General features: G+C 38.6%; 1 protein-coding gene across 2 annotated transcripts in view; it reads left to right on the forward strand.

The window, feature by feature from the left end:
* Positions 1-16,422, forward strand: part of LOC133152669 (A disintegrin and metalloproteinase with thrombospondin motifs 7) — a 73,461-nt gene extending 57,039 nt beyond the window's left edge. For both annotated transcript variants that reach the window (XM_061276481.1, XM_061276482.1), the window contains 6 exons: positions 1,126-2,742; positions 3,039-3,191; positions 7,814-7,987; positions 8,330-8,476; positions 9,903-10,065; positions 14,439-16,422. In XM_061276481.1, coding sequence (XP_061132465.1) covers positions 1,126-2,742; positions 3,039-3,191; positions 7,814-7,987; positions 8,330-8,476; positions 9,903-10,065; positions 14,439-14,587 — 2,403 coding nt within the window. In that variant the 3' untranslated portion in view covers positions 14,588-16,422. The remainder of the gene's footprint in view (positions 1-1,125; positions 2,743-3,038; positions 3,192-7,813; positions 7,988-8,329; positions 8,477-9,902; positions 10,066-14,438) is intronic.
* The last annotated feature ends 621 nt before the right edge of the window (positions 16,423-17,043 follow it).

Below are 17,043 nucleotides of genomic sequence, written 5' to 3' on the forward strand. Positions count from 1 at the left end.
GGTGATAGGGACTGTCCGATGCTTTGGGCATGGTGAGCACATTTGTTGTCAAGGTGATGCTACCCCAAATTGACCTGACACAACCTCGCCTGCATCTAATGAAGCAAACACGGCAGCTGGTTAATCGTCTGGCTCACATTAAAGGAGAAGATCATATTTTCTTGAAATACGTACATCTTTTGGGAAATTAGGTCTTGAACTTTTTCTAAATCCAACTCACGGCGTTGGAAAGGTGAACTTGGCCTTGGACTTTTTTCTAATTTTTCGCAGTGGATTCAATACACATGTTTTTTTTCTGACATACAGTATAGTATCAAGAAAAGTTTAAATAATTTACAGGACTTGATTAACAATAATAATTATTGCATGTAAACATTTTTATTGGGAGCCTTGAGTCCCTCCCCCCCCCAAAAAGTCAGTTGTGCTTACCATGCTGCAACTTTTAAGTTGTCAGCTTTCTCGCAGATGCTTGAAGATTTTTGTGCCAAAAGGAGGTAGTGTTTGGATCTGTTCAAAACTTCCCCCAGTTTAGGAAAAGAATGTTTCGACTTGCCCCAAATACTTTTCGAAAATCATTCCATTTTGCACAATTTTTAATTATATGATCATTTGGACTCACATGAAGGTCTTGACCAGCCATTTTTCTTCCAGTGTCAATCATAACTTTCACATTTTAGATTTAACATGGGATTTCTATTTTGTCATGAAGTATTTTTATAGCTCGGATTTCATTCATTCATCATCTGAACCGCTTATCCTCACGAGGGTTGTGGGCGTGCTGGAGCCTATCCCAGCAGTCTTTTGGCAGTAGGCAGGTACACCCTGAACTGGTCACCAGCCAATCGCAGGGATTTCAATAGGCATATGTATAATCCTGAGCATGGCCATTCATACATGATATATATTATGTCCCAAAAGTGTTTTTATAACATTTTGATTTCAACAAATAGCACAAAAATGCATTACAATGGGTGTTTGAGTGGAGATCAGCTTTGTAAATATAGTGCAAGTAAATGTTGCCAGTCATAGAATTGCAAGTAGGCGTTGGATGCTTTCACTTTGTCAAAGTCGCTGTCACAGTGACAGATTGAACTAATGGATTCTGTCATCGCCTTGTCCCTGCAGTGTTCACTAACGTGTGGAAGAGGATTACGTCGGCGTAACGTTACCTGCTCCAGAAACACTGGCGTTGACTGCAACCTGCAACAGAAGCCCATCTCTCTTAGTACCTGTTCGATTCAGGACTGTCCACAAATCGTGGATAATTTCGGTGACAATGACTCATCTGGAAGTGGATGGACAAGTGAAGACGTGTTGAATGAAATTAACTTCATACCTGTGGCCAAACTGCCTCCGAAGTACAGTCCCACCAAAGTCCAGTTAAAAAATGATAATCCAAATGACCTGAATAACATTTTTGAGGACTTTCATTATCACAATGAGATAGAAAGTGAAGACAATGCTCCTAAAGTGGATGACTTTTACTATGACTACAACTTCATCAATTTCCATGAAGACTTATCGAACGAGAGTGGCGAAATTGCTTTTTTATATGAGGAAGAACCAACTGGCCGTGTGAAGGACACAAGTCATTCTTCGGAACCTGCAGAATCACACAGCATTACTAAAAACAACCTGAAGGACAACGGAAACCCTGAGGATGGAGAAGCCGCTCAAAAGCACTCTGGAGGTTTTGACGATTACCTTGCTGAGGATTATCTTCTGCCTGTCTCCACCACTCGGTCACCACCGGGACATTCCTTCCGAAAAGATGGAAAAGAAGATCCCCTGTGGTCTGAAAACAATAACACCAGCCCCCCTCTGGATGACACTACCAGGGAGCCCACACAGAGTACAAATATGGGGCAAGATAGAGAAGATGTTAAAAATAATCACAATTCCACAAAGGAAGAGAATCACTCTGGGGAATTCACTCCATCACACGCTGCTTCGGTTCCTCGAATACACGCTGAGAACAGTCACACTGTCACATTGACAGCGAACACCCGAAGAGAGGACGATTTAAAATTGCACCAAACATACACTATGCCACAGTTTACTACCCTTAAGTTTTTCGAATCCTCAGTGCCAGGAAATGTAGGAAATTCCAAATTAGATCGTACACAAGCTACCAGTGAATCCAGAACATTTTCACCTGATCTTAGATTAGAAAATGTGCATCCAACCCATCTCAGTCCAGACTTGGTTACCATTAATGATGATTCCAGCTTGTCTGGCAGTGGCCTCAGTATGACCTCACTGCCTCCCTCTGACAGTTCCACTCCTCTGTCTTTCCCAGATCTGTACATGTCAGGTAATCAAAAGGTCCCCGATGACACCATGTTGTCTGCTGGAACACAATTCCAGCCGCCTACGAACCAGGAAGGATACACTCAGCCTCCCCCAGATAATTTTCAGCCAGCAACAACGGAACAAACTCTAACACAAGCCTTCCCTGAAAGGCCTGAAGCAGATTCTTCTTTGTACACATTAGAACTTCCATTTGATGACTACGACTACAATCCAATTTCAACTCCCCCGATTGTAATATCTGGTATTACGAATGATCCTGACTCTTCACACCCCACACCAGCCACTCAACTTATCACCACACAAAAAACAATGAGGGATATCTCACCAACCCAACAGTCGTATCTTTGGACACTTCCTCACACAATATCCGAACATACACCAGCCGCCACACAAGTTGCAGCTTTTTGGGTCACCGGCAACTGGAGTTCTGTAAGTCTTTGTGAATCAATTCCACTCTTGTTGCATTATAGCAGAGGAACAAAAGCGGCTGTCTCACTTTTTTTTTCTTCTTTGAATTTGTTGCCTGCAGACATTTAAGTGAAAGAAATCATTTAACATGATTCATTGACTGAATTTGCCTTGATGTGCTGTATATCTTTCAACTATTTTTCACACGGATAAGACTAAGCATTATACTAGAAATGAATTGAGGTTCCGCATGTGGTCACATGCTCATTGGGTGAACAGCTTTTTGTTTGTTGGGATTTGTGACTGTTTCTGGACAGTGCTCCACGAGCTGTGGTCTGGGTGCCATCTGGAGGACTTTGACCTGCAGTACTGGCTCAGAGTCTGATTGTGACCCAGCCAAGAGGCCAACACCCGCCCAACGTTGTTACTTGCGCCCCTGCTCCATGTGGAGAGTTGGGGAATGGACGAAGGTGAGCTGGCTCTTGTTTGTTTGTTCTTTTCATTTTTTTGGGCAGTTCTCATTTGGGACCTTGAATTTTCAATACTGGAATTGCAAATGCTGTTAATTTGTTTGTTTACATTTAGCACTTTAAGGCCAGTTGATGGCTTTGAGGCAAGAAATTGTGATTGATTATTCATTTTAACCCTTGGGTCCAGACTGGGCTTTTAGTTTAAGCAGGAGTGGGCAATTACTTTTTCAGAGTGGCTGTGTGAAAAACTATTTGTAAAAGGCATGTTAACGTTTCAACCTAGTTCCATTAATAATTCAATTTATTTCTAAGCATAACATTGTATTGCTTTATAATCTGAACGTACTTGTGTTTTTATGCTATTTGCATAAGAATTGTGGAAATAAAAAAAATAGTCATGCAAGTACAATGAGCTTATACTTTTACAAGTGTGCTGGCATGAGCATCAACTCGTATAAGACATTCCGAGTTGGGACTCCTAATTGATTATCAAGATAAATCCCCCTGGCTCGTTTTGACTGTTTAAGGATGTTGCATTGTCGCCAAAAAAAGTCTACAGTTCAGAATTGTCACTTAATTATAGCCACAATGTTGCTTAGTTGCTCTTGCATGATGGTACCGCCTACTCTCATCCACATCAAAATAAAAGCACTGCTTTCAAAATAAAAGCATTGCATAGTTTATTTTTGTTTTTAGTGTTTTTACATTACATAAATACGGTGAGTCGAAGACCGGGGATAGGCCTAATGAGCCCCCTGGTAATCTCTGCCTTAAAGGCTCTTTTTTTTTTTTTTTTTTTTTTTTTTTTTTTTTGCGTGAAAGGTCACCCCAAGCAAGCTATTTAAAGCTTTTAATAGGGGGCCTGGTTTCCCATAAGTATCAGATATTGGCCAGATATCCTTACATTTTGGACAACATACAGATATATAATAGACAACAATAATAAACACACAACAAAGTACAGCACACAACAACCATACGACAAGCAATAGACAACCTCAGTATTCTGGTTACTCTGGATTTGATGTAAAGTACATTTGCAATTTAAAAATTAACAACTAATATATTAACAACAGGACACAGGTGTTCATGCAGTTTATAACCAGCACATTAAATATACATTGATAGGAGTTGATTTTTTAGATTTGCCTTAAAGATGGATATGGATTGCAACATTTTTAGTGTTTCATCAAGCTCATTCCAAATCTGTGGCCCTCTGCACACAATACTAAAGCTTGTAGATTTTAGTTTCCGTTTTTTCCCAATGATTAGATTTCTATTCCTGGTGGTGTGGGTGTGGCTGGGAGTACAGATTGGGATGAGTTGACAGAGTTTGTGGTTTCGTTTATGGACAGTCTGATACATGACGCAAGCATTCTGGAAATAGTTATATTCAACAAGCCTCAGAAGATTGTGTTGGTGAAAGATTGTTTTAGTGGGGGCGTTAAACTCAGACCATGTTATGGCGCGTATGACCTTTTTCTGAAGTATCTCCAGCTTTTTTAGATGGGTTGGAAATGTGTTACACCATATAATATTGCAGTATTTTAAATGAGGTTCAAATAAGGATTTGTATAGAATAAGAAGTGCAGTGAGTGGGAGATAATGTCTCAATTTGAAGAATAAACCCACATATTTAGACAGTTTGCTTGTGAGATCATCAATATGTGTTTTAAAGTTCAAGAATTCGTCAATGTGGATCCCCAGGAATTTAGTAGAGCTGACTCTTTCAATGTTTTGTCCGTTAATTTCTATGCAAATTTGGTCAATGTCCTTTTTTTTATGGGACCGGAATACAATGTAGTATGTTTTATTGACATTTAGGGAGAGTTTATTGCATTTAAACCATGTATTTATTTTCGCTAACTCACTATTTATAATTTGTTCAAGTGTATTTGGATTTTTGTGGGAAAGAAACAAGTTTGTATCGTCAGCAAATAATACTTTATGTAGTATGGGTGAAGTATTAACAATGTCATTTATGTACAGGATGAACAGGAGCGGCCCTAAGATGGACCCTTGAGGAACTCCATAATTGATGGGCTTGTATGAAGATTTATGGTTGTTAATGGAGACATATTGATGTCTTCCAAACAGATAGCTGCGGAACCAGTCTAACGCCAGGCCTCTAATACCATAGTGTTGTAATTTATTTATAAGAATATCAATCGTAATGGTGTCAAAAGCTTTAGACAAGTCCAGAAAAATCCCAATACCATATTCGCCTCTATCGATTGCCCCGTAGATTTTATCAGTCAAGTCAAGTACTGCCATATATGTAGTGTTTTCCTTTCTGAAACCATACTGGGATGGGGCAATGATGTTTAGTTTGTTTAGATAGTTGTTAAGTTTATTGTAAACTACTCTTTCCAAAACCTTGGAAAGAGTAGGCAAGATTGATATTGGTCTGTAGTTGCTAAGATTGTTTTTATCTCCTGATTTAAAGACCGGTGTGATACGTGCTATTTTTGCTATTTGTGGCACTACTCCAGAGAGTATAGACAGATTGATGCAATATGTAAGAGGTGCAGTTATTATATTGGAGATGCTTTTCAGAATTTTACTTGAGATGCCATCTATTCCAGCTGAGTTTGAATTCTTCATATTCATGATTATTTCATACACTTCATTGCAGTTAGTTGGTTTCAGAAAGAAAGAGCCCAGGTAATTACCTGATAGATAGTCTTTAAACGAGGCATCCTGAGGCTGACTGATTTTACTGGATATGTTTCTACCGATAGAGACAAAGTAGTTATTGAAATCGTTGGCAAGACCATTATTTCTGATGATGTTGCCCATATTATGATCGTGGTCAGGGAATACAGGAGTTTTTTGGCTTCTGTTCAAGACCCCGTTCAGTACATTCCAAGATTTCTTGGAATCACCCTGTGATTCATTTATCAAGTCGGCAAAATGCTTACTCTTCCGCTTTCTGATAATATGTGTAAGTTTATTTCTATAATTAATATATGCATTTTTATTTTTATGGTTAGGTTCATTTATGTATCTTTTATATAATTTATTTTTATGCTTAATAGACTTTAATATGCCCTTAGTGATCCATGGATTTTGAGTAGTTTTTTTACATATGATTACTTTCTCAGGAATGGTTCTTTGAATAGAGTCGGATATTTCTTTGGTTAGAGTTTCAAATGCAGTATCAACATCACTACAGTCATATATTCCCGACCATGTCTTGGTCTGCAGGTCCTCACCTAGACGTCGTATGGTTTCTTCATTAAGTATTTTTAATCTTATTGAATGACGAGTAGGTGAGGGCTTAGCAGGGAGGTCAATGAATAATACAATAGGGAAATGATCAGAAATCTCAGAGAGTACAGTCCCAGAAGTAAGTGTGGCGTTTGTAAGATTTGTGATGAAATTATCAATAACTGATTTAGTTGAGTGAGTGACTCTGGTATAAGCATCTATTGTGGGAAAGAAGGATGAAGAGTGTAATGTGTTTATAAAGTCATTTTTGGCTGTATCATCCTTGGAAAGATCAACATTGAAGTCGCCAAGGAGGACACAGCTTTTGTTGTTATCATTTATAGAAAATAATGCTTCCTCCAGTTTGGACCTAAAGGTTTCGAAGTCAGCGTCTGGGGGACGATAGATTATACCAATCATGAGGTTTTGCCTGCTTTTCCCGCTTATTTCAACAAAAAGGGAGTCACTGTGGTTGTCTGCTATGATAATGTCATCACAAATCCTCACGTTGTATGTAGAAGAAATATATAGGCACACGCCACCGCCAGGTCTGCCACATCTGTTCTTAATCAACAACTTATAGCCATTTAGACTTAAGATGTCAGTGTATGAGCGATCATTCAGCCAAGTTTCACTGCAGCCAATTACGTCAAAGCTACAACCTGTGTTTGTAAGTAGAGTAACTAAATCATCATGATGTTTATTCAAGCTCCTGATGTTTAAATGCAAAAAGGAGCAGTTTTTTATATTTGTTAACTGTTTTAATTGTTCGGGAGTATACTGATTACAACTTATATTTCGATGATAGTCAATGCAATTTATCACCTCGTCTCCTTCACTGTCCATTTCATTAAGTGCCATGCACAGGGTACCGAGTGGGATTTACTGAGATCCAACAACAAAGACACATACTTAAGACCATGGACATATACATACATTCATCCACCCCAAAACTCTTGAATACATGCATGTTTAATAAAATATCTAACAGTGTTAATCCATCAACTCGGTGGCAGCAATATTTTTAGTGAACCCCAGTTAAAATCAGCGCACTCAGAGCTGAAGTATTCAATGTTACATTCCTGAAACTTAAAGTTGCACAGTATAGCTATGCCTTGTTATTTATTTATTTATTTATTTATTTATTTATTTATTTATTTATTTATTTATTTATTTATTTATTTATTTATTTATTTATTTATTTATTTATTTATTTATTTATTTATTTATTTATTTATTTATTTATTTATTTATTTATTTATTTATTTTATTTTATTCATTGGAATCAATAAATAGTTGAGGTGCCTTGACTTGGTACAATATTTGTAAACAGACAGCCAAAACTGCTGAATAAGCCCACTAAAAATCAGATACTTTTAGAAGAAATCATATAACTGGATATATTTTTGCAGTGTTCCAGGAATTGCGGAGGTGGATTAAAATCCAGAGAGGTCCAGTGTTTCGACATGCGAGATCAGAGACCTCTACGACCTTTCCACTGTCGGGCAATGTTCTCCAGGCCACATAGCCAAATGCCCTGCAACATTCTGCCATGCCTGGACTGGTACACTTCTTCCTGGGGACAGGTGCCTAGCACTTTAACTGTGATATTTGCTCCTCCTGCAAAACCGACTTTGACTGCCTCAAAGAGAGGTTTATGAAATAGAATGTTTCTGACATTATGCTTCATATCACTTTCACGCCAGATTGACATTTTGCTATCATGCTACCGAGCTGAGTACAAGCTTTTTTCTTTTATTTCACCATTTTATTTCAAAGATGATTCACTCAGAGGACTTGGCTTGCTTTCTATTTTCTGAAGGCAATATATTCTTTTCACTATACATCATTACGAGGTTGCGCCTGTCTCACCTTTCACCCTCTACACATTGCTGTTGTGTGTGTGTGTGCGTGTCTATTGAGCTCAGTGTTCAGAGGTTTGTGGAGGTGGAGGACAGCAACGACTTGTCACCTGCCCAGAGGAAGATCTCTGTGACACTGAACTTAAGCCCAGCAACATCCAGCCATGCAATACTCAGCCTTGTGCTCAGTGGCTAACTGGTTCTTGGGGACAGGTACGCTCTATTGAAACATACACAGTATGTAGAAATTACATGTGAATTATATTTTACCACTGCTTCAATGGTATGTTTTAATTTTGGAAAATGATTGTGGATATATGATGTTAATCTTGGTCAGACATGACTAAAACATACAACCATTGGTGGAAATTTCATCCCCTAGCCAGTGGGTCGCAACCTTTTTTGGTCTTGTGCATTCCTGACTTCTTTTGTCGTGTAGATAAAGCCTTTGTTTTATAATTGCAGCCCATACCATGAGTACCCCCTCACAAATATCTGCAAAAGTCAAACGTAACACATGAAATATAATTTATCCTTAATTTTAACATTTAATTATTAGGCATTTCCTTCTTTTCAAATCATATTAGACATTAAAAAATCAATCAATCTATCTAAATAAATCCCTAATGAACTTGCCTTTGTAACTTATACATTGCTTATAACATTTACCACACAAAACTGGAGCTCATTTGAATAAACTCCCATTAGGCATTGAAACTTTAATTAGATGGAGCGAGACAGTATTTTTATTTATTTACTAGGTATTTATTTTTATTTTAAAGTAGGATTACTTATTTATAACATTTTGACAGCATACAAAGACATTTACAGTATCCACACCTTTGAAACAAGTTACAGCGCACACATACCGTTTTGTTGAAGGATTTAAAAAGAATGTTGAAAATATTCTCTCATCAGCATAAAAATGAAATGTTTTCACAGCACGTAACCCTTGAAATATGCTTATGTCCCCCTGACTGGGAAACTCTGCCTTCACGGCACAAGTGCACTAGTCAAATTGCTTCATTCAGCCATGTATGATTTTTGTGGCGTGACACACAAACCAGTGATCATGACTTCTTTGCCATTCGTTGCTCCTTCTGTCACCTTCCTACATGACTGCTTATGCCAGGGCTCATAGCTCTATGGCAGAAAAAAAAAACATAATTTGATCAGCATGAATACACCCCTGGAGAATTATTATAAAGCCTTGCAGTGACAAAATACTCTCAAAACTGAGCCACTGAATCAATATAAAAACATTTTTGAGTTGCCTGGAGAACTTGGCCATCAATTTAAAAAACAAACGCACAATGACAAGTTTGAATGTAGCTTTGTTGGTGCATTCCTTTTAACGTTTTCATTCTCAGACACTGAGATAGTGGTTTGTAAAATAGAATTCAACAGATACTAGATTGGAATAGCTGCCATACATATACTAGATAAGGGAATTAAAGAAATCTGAAACACTTTCTTTTCTCCAGTGCTCCATTTTCAAACTATTGTATAACTCAATCACCACAGTGAGTCTGCATGTCACACTATTATTTATAACCAAGCGCTTGACACTTTAATTAGCACTTTCTGCAACATTTGAAGTGACTTATAGGTATTATGAGTGACACATTTTTCCCTTTAGTGCTCTACTTCCTGTGGCGGTGGAGTGCGGCGGCGACTTATCAAGTGTGTTAACACAAAAGCTGAGACAGAAGAAGTGTTGAATGAAACTCAGTGTGGCCATGAGGTGCAACCGGGGAGCACACAGAAGTGTAACTTGGATAAGTGTCACAGGCACCCTTCTGGTAAGGAGTTAGAAATAATACCCACGCAATTAATAAGTGTGGCAACTCTCCATATAGCTTCTTTTTTTTTGGTTTGGGACAAGATAAACCTTTGACTGAATTTGCATAACTTCAAAAGGCTCCTCCATTTAAGTAATAATGCATCTCAATAAACACATAATATGACAAAATATCTATTTTACGTAACTCTTAAAATCAGCATAACCCAATCATGCACATAATTTCACACACATTTCTGATTGTATTATTATACCATTTGTTGGATGCTTTCTAGCCCTCCTCTCAAATGAAGACAACAACTGTGAAATGAGGTTTCAAGTGTCCAATAACAGATGTGACTACAGGATCCTTATAATTGATTCAAACAAAATGGTGGTTGGAGCAAAACTAAAATCCACTGTTAAATCAATCATCTCTGCAGCAAACAAATAGTAGCGTCTTTCACTTCAGAAAAGAATACTTTTTAACTAGGGTGTGCAGAGACCTCTGGAGGGGCAGGTGTTCAAAGTTGAATAAGAGGGAAATTTAAGTTTTATTATTATCATCACCAACATCATTATTATTGTGGAAACATTACAAATATACAGTAACATAAAGAAAATGCAGTTGTCCGGCCATGCAATAATCTGTAACTCCCGACAGAACAGAAACCTAGCGCTTAGGATGAGTTAGTATGAGGTCGGAGCTTTAGACAATGGCTGACATATTGTTTGATTTTGAGAGAAAAAAATACCCCAAATGCCTACATGTAGCAGAGAATAAGCACATGTGGTTAAAATAGTAGTATAAATGTTATTAACAGACCCTCAATGTGACACATGGAGGGGTTTTTTTCAGTTTGAAAGCAGTAAACTGCAGGTACATAAGAATAGGTCTTTGTGCATCACAATATTTCAACTCAAATCAACCACTGATGATGTTCCACATTGCCATTTGTTGATTACTGTTTCTATATTGGGCCTGCTGGAGCCCTAGAGATGCGTGAAGCGGGTCAAGCATAGCCAATAGAAGAAAAAACATGCGCAGGAAATGAGGCATATTTAGCTGCAGCTGGTACCTTTGTAGCCCTCTAATGCAATCAAGTGTTTATAATGGCATACACGTCTAAGCTACCACATTAGATCAGGTTTAATGGTCTCCGCTTTTGCAGTTGGATTTTTAATCTTGAGGAAGAAATATCCATAGTCCAGGGATCAACCGAATAGTTTGAAATAATAAAGTCATGAAACTGGCATTTAACTTTTTGCTGCAGTCCAATGAATTATGTCGTCTCGATGAGACAATGAGAATATCAACACTGTCTAGAAAAGCAAGCATTCTGCACGTATGATGCATTATACATAGTATAGCCCTCCCCTTACAACTAATGAATACCTTGCATTTTAATCAATGGCAAGGAAAATGTCTCCAAGCAGCAGTTAATGTCCAGTATATGTAGGCTATATTTACTGCAGACGCATCTTCATTTTAGTGCTGGGGCAAGTGTAGTTTTACCATGTTTGGCAGACCCGTTGAGCCTTGTTGGGCGTTCCAGCGAACTGAGGCCTACATTTTACTACATGCCCTTGGCGCATCTGGCAATTTGGTGACAGAAAGTAGAGTCATCTGTAATGGCAGATTACATGCAAAACAGATTTAGGCTGGGAGTGTTTCTGTCAGTCAGTACTTTACCCGGTTAGTTACGATTACAATAATAATAATAATAAATTATATTTATAACACACTTTCCATTCGGAGGAATCTCAAAGTGCTACATGGCAAGTAAAAACAAGAAAACAAAGCAAGGACAAGTATAAAACAACTGGACGACAACCAGGATATGAGAACAGGAATTACGGAAATGCTAAAGAAAAGAGGTGAGTTTTAAAACCGGTTTTGAAAGAGTCAGGGAATTGGGGTGCTCTTAGGTGGTCGGGGAGGGAGTTCCACAGTGTGGGGGCTGCATGGCAGAAGGCCCGGTCGCCCATGGTGCGCAACTTGGTTTTCGGGACGTGGAGAAGGTTTGAATTGGATGAGCGGAGGCTTCGGGTGGCGGGTTTTGGGGCAAGGAGTTCTTTGAGGTATGGGGGAGCATGTCCGAGGATACACTGGTGAGTGAGGAGGGCAATCTTATAATTAGTTCAGAATTTGATGGGGAGCCAGTGCAGAGAACGGAGGATGGGTGTGATGTGGTCGCTTTTCCGCACCCTCATCAGGATCCTAGCAGCATTGTTTTGGATGTACTGAAGCCTCCGGAGGGTCTTGCTAGGGATCACGATGAGGAGTGCGTTACAATAGTCTAGCCTTGAGGAGATAAAGGCGTGGACAAGTTTCTCAGCATCCCTCAGGGTAAGTGTGGGGCGGAGTTTGGAAATATTCCTGAGGTGGAAGAAGGAGGTTTTGCAGATGTGTTTTATGTGTGACTCTAGGTTGAGTTGAAGGTCCAGTTTCACACCCAGGTTGGTGACAGTGGCTGAGAGGGGGATAGTGTGACCGGCGAATGAGATGCTTGTTATTGGGCAGGTATGGATCTGATGGGGAGTGCCAATTAACATGGCTTGGATTTTGTCACTGTTGACTTCCAGGAAGCTGAGATTCATCCACGCCTTTATCTCCTCCAGACACAGGGAGAGGATGGATGAGGGAGATGGAGGAGGCTGGGTTGTGGAGGGCAGGGGGTCGAGTTTGAGGTATAGCTGGGTGTGGTCCGCATAACAATGATATGAGATGCCGAACTTCCTGATTATATTCCCGAGGGGTAGCATGTAGAGAGTGAAGAGGGTAAGACCGAGTACAGATCCCTGGGGGACACCGGAGGTGACAATGTGAGTGTCGGATTTTTTCCCTCCCAGGGAGACCCCACTTCCGTCCTTGCTTAGTTTGTCCTTTTTTAAAAGCTTCTTGTCCTTTGGCCGAAAATTGGGGGAATGCCCATAACTGGATCGTTTATATGTAACAGCCATTAAGCTTGCAGTCTGTTGCATCACACCAAGGAAGGTACTGATCCTATTGCGTCACGTACAACTTATGATACAAACATTAGCATCTAGTGGAGAAAATGTGTTCAGTACGTGGAGGAACTCTGAAGTACTTTCAGTTATGAATTGCAAACCCTAGAGGACTTCATAATCACCATATGTTAGAAGAATAGGGCTCACTCAGAATAGCTGACGAACTGCAGTTAAATATTTGTCTTCTTTTAAAGTCATCAAGCTCCCCCTTTGGCCTCCACATAATGCTAACAGGAAGGCATGGGCTGTTTTATCTTTTTTTTTCTTAACCCCCATGATGGCATTTTTGATTACAAAAAGGCGCTTCCTACCACTTCATAATGAGACAAAAAGATATTGAAAGCAATGAGTGAAAGGATTCTTGCAAAATTCACTCAGTCTTGCTGAATGCCCTGTTTTATTTATATCACACTATGGAGCAGTCTCAGTTCCATGCAAATCCCTGGAGAAAGTTTGAAAAAGCCAAGTGTTGTTCTTCAGTCAGTGCAGTACATCAATATGGTGACCTTATTTCATAGCAGACGATCGTGTAGAGGGTGAATCCGCATAGCATTCCCTTATGCTGCATGAAAGTCAGCTATAGGGATAGCAACTACAGCAGTTCACTTTACATACTTTTATGAGTTCTCTCGTGAGAGCCAAATGATCCAGCTTTCAATGTAGTTGCATCATGGCTATATAAATTTGAATTATAATATACACGGTTGCACAAATGTGTAAACATTTAACAGTTGCTCTCACTAACATGAAATTGTTGGTAACGTGGCACAGTTTTTAAAATCATTGATACACAGTGACCGAAACAATATCCAAGCCCGTCTGCGTTAATTCCTTTACAAACCCCTCCAAAAGATGACAAAATACAGAAACATCTGAATCCAGACCCATTTTTTGAAATCAATATTCAGACATGTTTATTTTTGGGCAAAAACCCGCTGAAGTAAATTTGAGTAAATTTAACACCGTTTTTTAGCCCAAATCTAAACATATCTTTTGTAATACAAACATAAACCATTGGTGTAACTTGGAAATATCAATGTACAGAAAATCTGAATAAGAATATTTCTCCCTTAACTTTGTGTGCACAAACCCCAACATTTCTTTTTCAGCAACATAAGCAGAGGAGAATTCACTAAGAAGAAATCCAGATGTTTCCTTTTCTCCCTGACAGTGATACAGTCCCAAAAAAGGAGAAAGAAATCTGGAACATTGAACTTAACAAAAAATATTTTAATTACTTATTTCACCCAAGGCGTTCCAAAGTCCGTTTTTTGGCACATGAAACTCATGAAACTGAATAAGTTCATTGCACATGTCAACAAAGGTTTGAAGTTGTCCCACATTTCCATCTGTTGGTCACTTCTGTGTCCGTCCCCCAAACAGGGGAGGTTTGTCTCCGTGATCGTCTCACTTCCCGCTTCTGTCAGACTCTACGCTGGTTGGGCCGTTGCCAATTGCCCAACGTGCTCGCGCAGTGCTGCAAAACCTGCAAGCAACAACCGGGCCGGGCCGGCCGCATCAATCACCAATAAGCACTCACTGCCGGCTTAACTTCTCTGTTTGCTAATGGAGAGAATGTAAATGTTTAGTTTCATTTTGTAGATAATGTATTGAAAAATTGTCACTGACAAAAAGCTACAGAAGATAGTGCTCTGCCATGATTGCACATCAATGTAGCCAGCTTAGAATATACCGTATATATACACTAGAAGAACTGAATTTGTGGTTGGTTGCAGGTACAATACAAATGAATGTATAAATGAAATAGCACATGTACCGAGTGTGATAAAACAATGTCAGGTGCTTGCATTCTATAAGTGTCTTGTTTACCAGCACTTAATTACTGCACATATTCAGCTAACAAAGGGTGACTCACAGCAGATGTGATAGAAGTGAAGTAGAAATGGAAGATGATTGCGGGTATACAAAATTGAATTGTCTCGTCTTGGCAGATGATTTGGCAACATTTTTGGTCAGATACATTGAACAAAAATTCAGCTGTGCACTGGTTAGTAGTTCTCCATCTCAAAACAAATCTCTGTACAAGTGACAGTGAAATGGTAATACATTATCCACTGTGTGCATTTTTAATGTTTAATGTGACCAAAGCTGCAGGAAATTTGGTGCTCAAGGCCACATGGCCTCCTAAATTCAGGTGAGGTATGGGCAGGCCCAGTGCCTTTATTAAATATTTCAATATTGTGCCTTTCGTGTCATTTCAGATGATGGATCGACAATTAAGTGGCAATCAAATCTAGCTTTTCATTACTTACCGTATTGTCCGGACTATAATGCGCACCGGACTATAAGGCGCACCTTCAATGAATGGCCCATTTTAAAACTTATACTTATATAATATATAAGTATACTTATATATATATAACTTATATAAACTCCTTATACATATAAGGCACACCGGACTATAAGGCACACCATTAATGCATCGTGTCAGATTTTTAATCCAAATTAAATCATTCTCTATTTTATCTTTTTTATTTCAACTTCAGATGCAACAAATTACTTTATAACCACAAAATAATGATCCATAGTCTTTTTGATTCATGATTCCTAGTCTTCAGCGGGCCACTTATGATTGATTTCATGACACAATGCTTCAGGCCAGTTTAAATTTAGGAATTTGGTCCGTATATAAGGCGGACCGGACTATAAGGTGCACTGTCGGCTTTTGAGAAAATTTTCAGGTGCGCCTTATAGTCCGGAAAATGCGGTAGACATATATGTCAAGCTCATATTGTGGTCCAGGTATTGTGAATTCTATTTTGGTTTTTATTTGGTCATTTCTACACTTAAAGGCACTGTGGTACATGTAAGGGTAGTGTTTTTCTTATCATTTTTTTTTTTTTTTTTTTTTGAAAGCTTCTCTGAAACACAATTGGCAACGACAAAGTACAAAGTTATCTGTCTTTAGGGTTTTACTAAAAGATTTTTGATGTAGCATGATAAATCAGAATAGACAATAGTGTGTCTCATGACAAATGATAACAATCTGTTGTCAATCACTTTGTGTTGAAATGAAAGGAACAAAACAGCTTTTATCGCCTGTTGGTAACATATAAATCTGTGACTGCTAACAAGACTCTAAAATTTGTTTTCTTAATGTATTTTGTACCTTCACCCTTAAAGGTCGCTAGCTTTTTGATTGTAATTTATATACAAAGTACTTCTCAGGTCAGCAACCAGCACAGGCCTGAAGTTCCAGGTTAACCAAGAATACATTTCACATAATGACATGTAAGATTTTATTAGGACCCGGGCAGCGAATGCTGTGACAGCAGTATTGTTTTTGTAGTTTGCTGTTGTAATTTAATTTAATATTTTATTAACATTAAAGGCTACTATACATTAACTCTGTATACTGTAATCAATTACTCCTACCAGCAAAACCAAATGACATCTAACTAACTTAAAGCTGTGATACACTTTTTTGAGTCGATTTTCTTGGCCCTGTGATTGTGATTTTATTGTAACTTAAGGTAAGAGCTTTAAAACAATGCCGATAGCACACTCCAATAAGCATTTCATTCATTGCCATGGCAACCCCTGCACACATCTCATGTTGTCTTACCATTGGTGCTATTGTTACTAACAGCTGTGTGCTGGCCGTGTTTGTATTTGCTTTGCCAAATGCTAAAGTATTTCAGGTTTTTTTGAACACATGATGTCGTAATGGTGTTCAGCACAAAAATTGATCGACTCAGCACTTGCTTGTCAACTTTTGCAGTGACTTTATTCAATTTGTCTTACCACAGAGGCCTAAACATGAAACGTACTGCATAATAAACTGCATTAAAAAGAAAATATTTTTCCACATAACTTTTTCCTTGTTTTTGTGAAGTATGCATTTAGACTCGAAAATCATTTAGACCCAAACATCATTATGGCATGCTCTAAAGTTTAGAGCATGCCATAATGATGCATTGGATGCAACATTTTTATATATTTATATATTAGCCGATACTCTTGATTT

This window comes from Syngnathus typhle, linkage group LG4 (genome assembly GCF_033458585.1).
Source record: "Syngnathus typhle isolate RoL2023-S1 ecotype Sweden linkage group LG4, RoL_Styp_1.0, whole genome shotgun sequence".
Lineage (NCBI taxonomy): Eukaryota > Metazoa > Chordata > Actinopteri > Syngnathiformes > Syngnathidae > Syngnathus > Syngnathus typhle.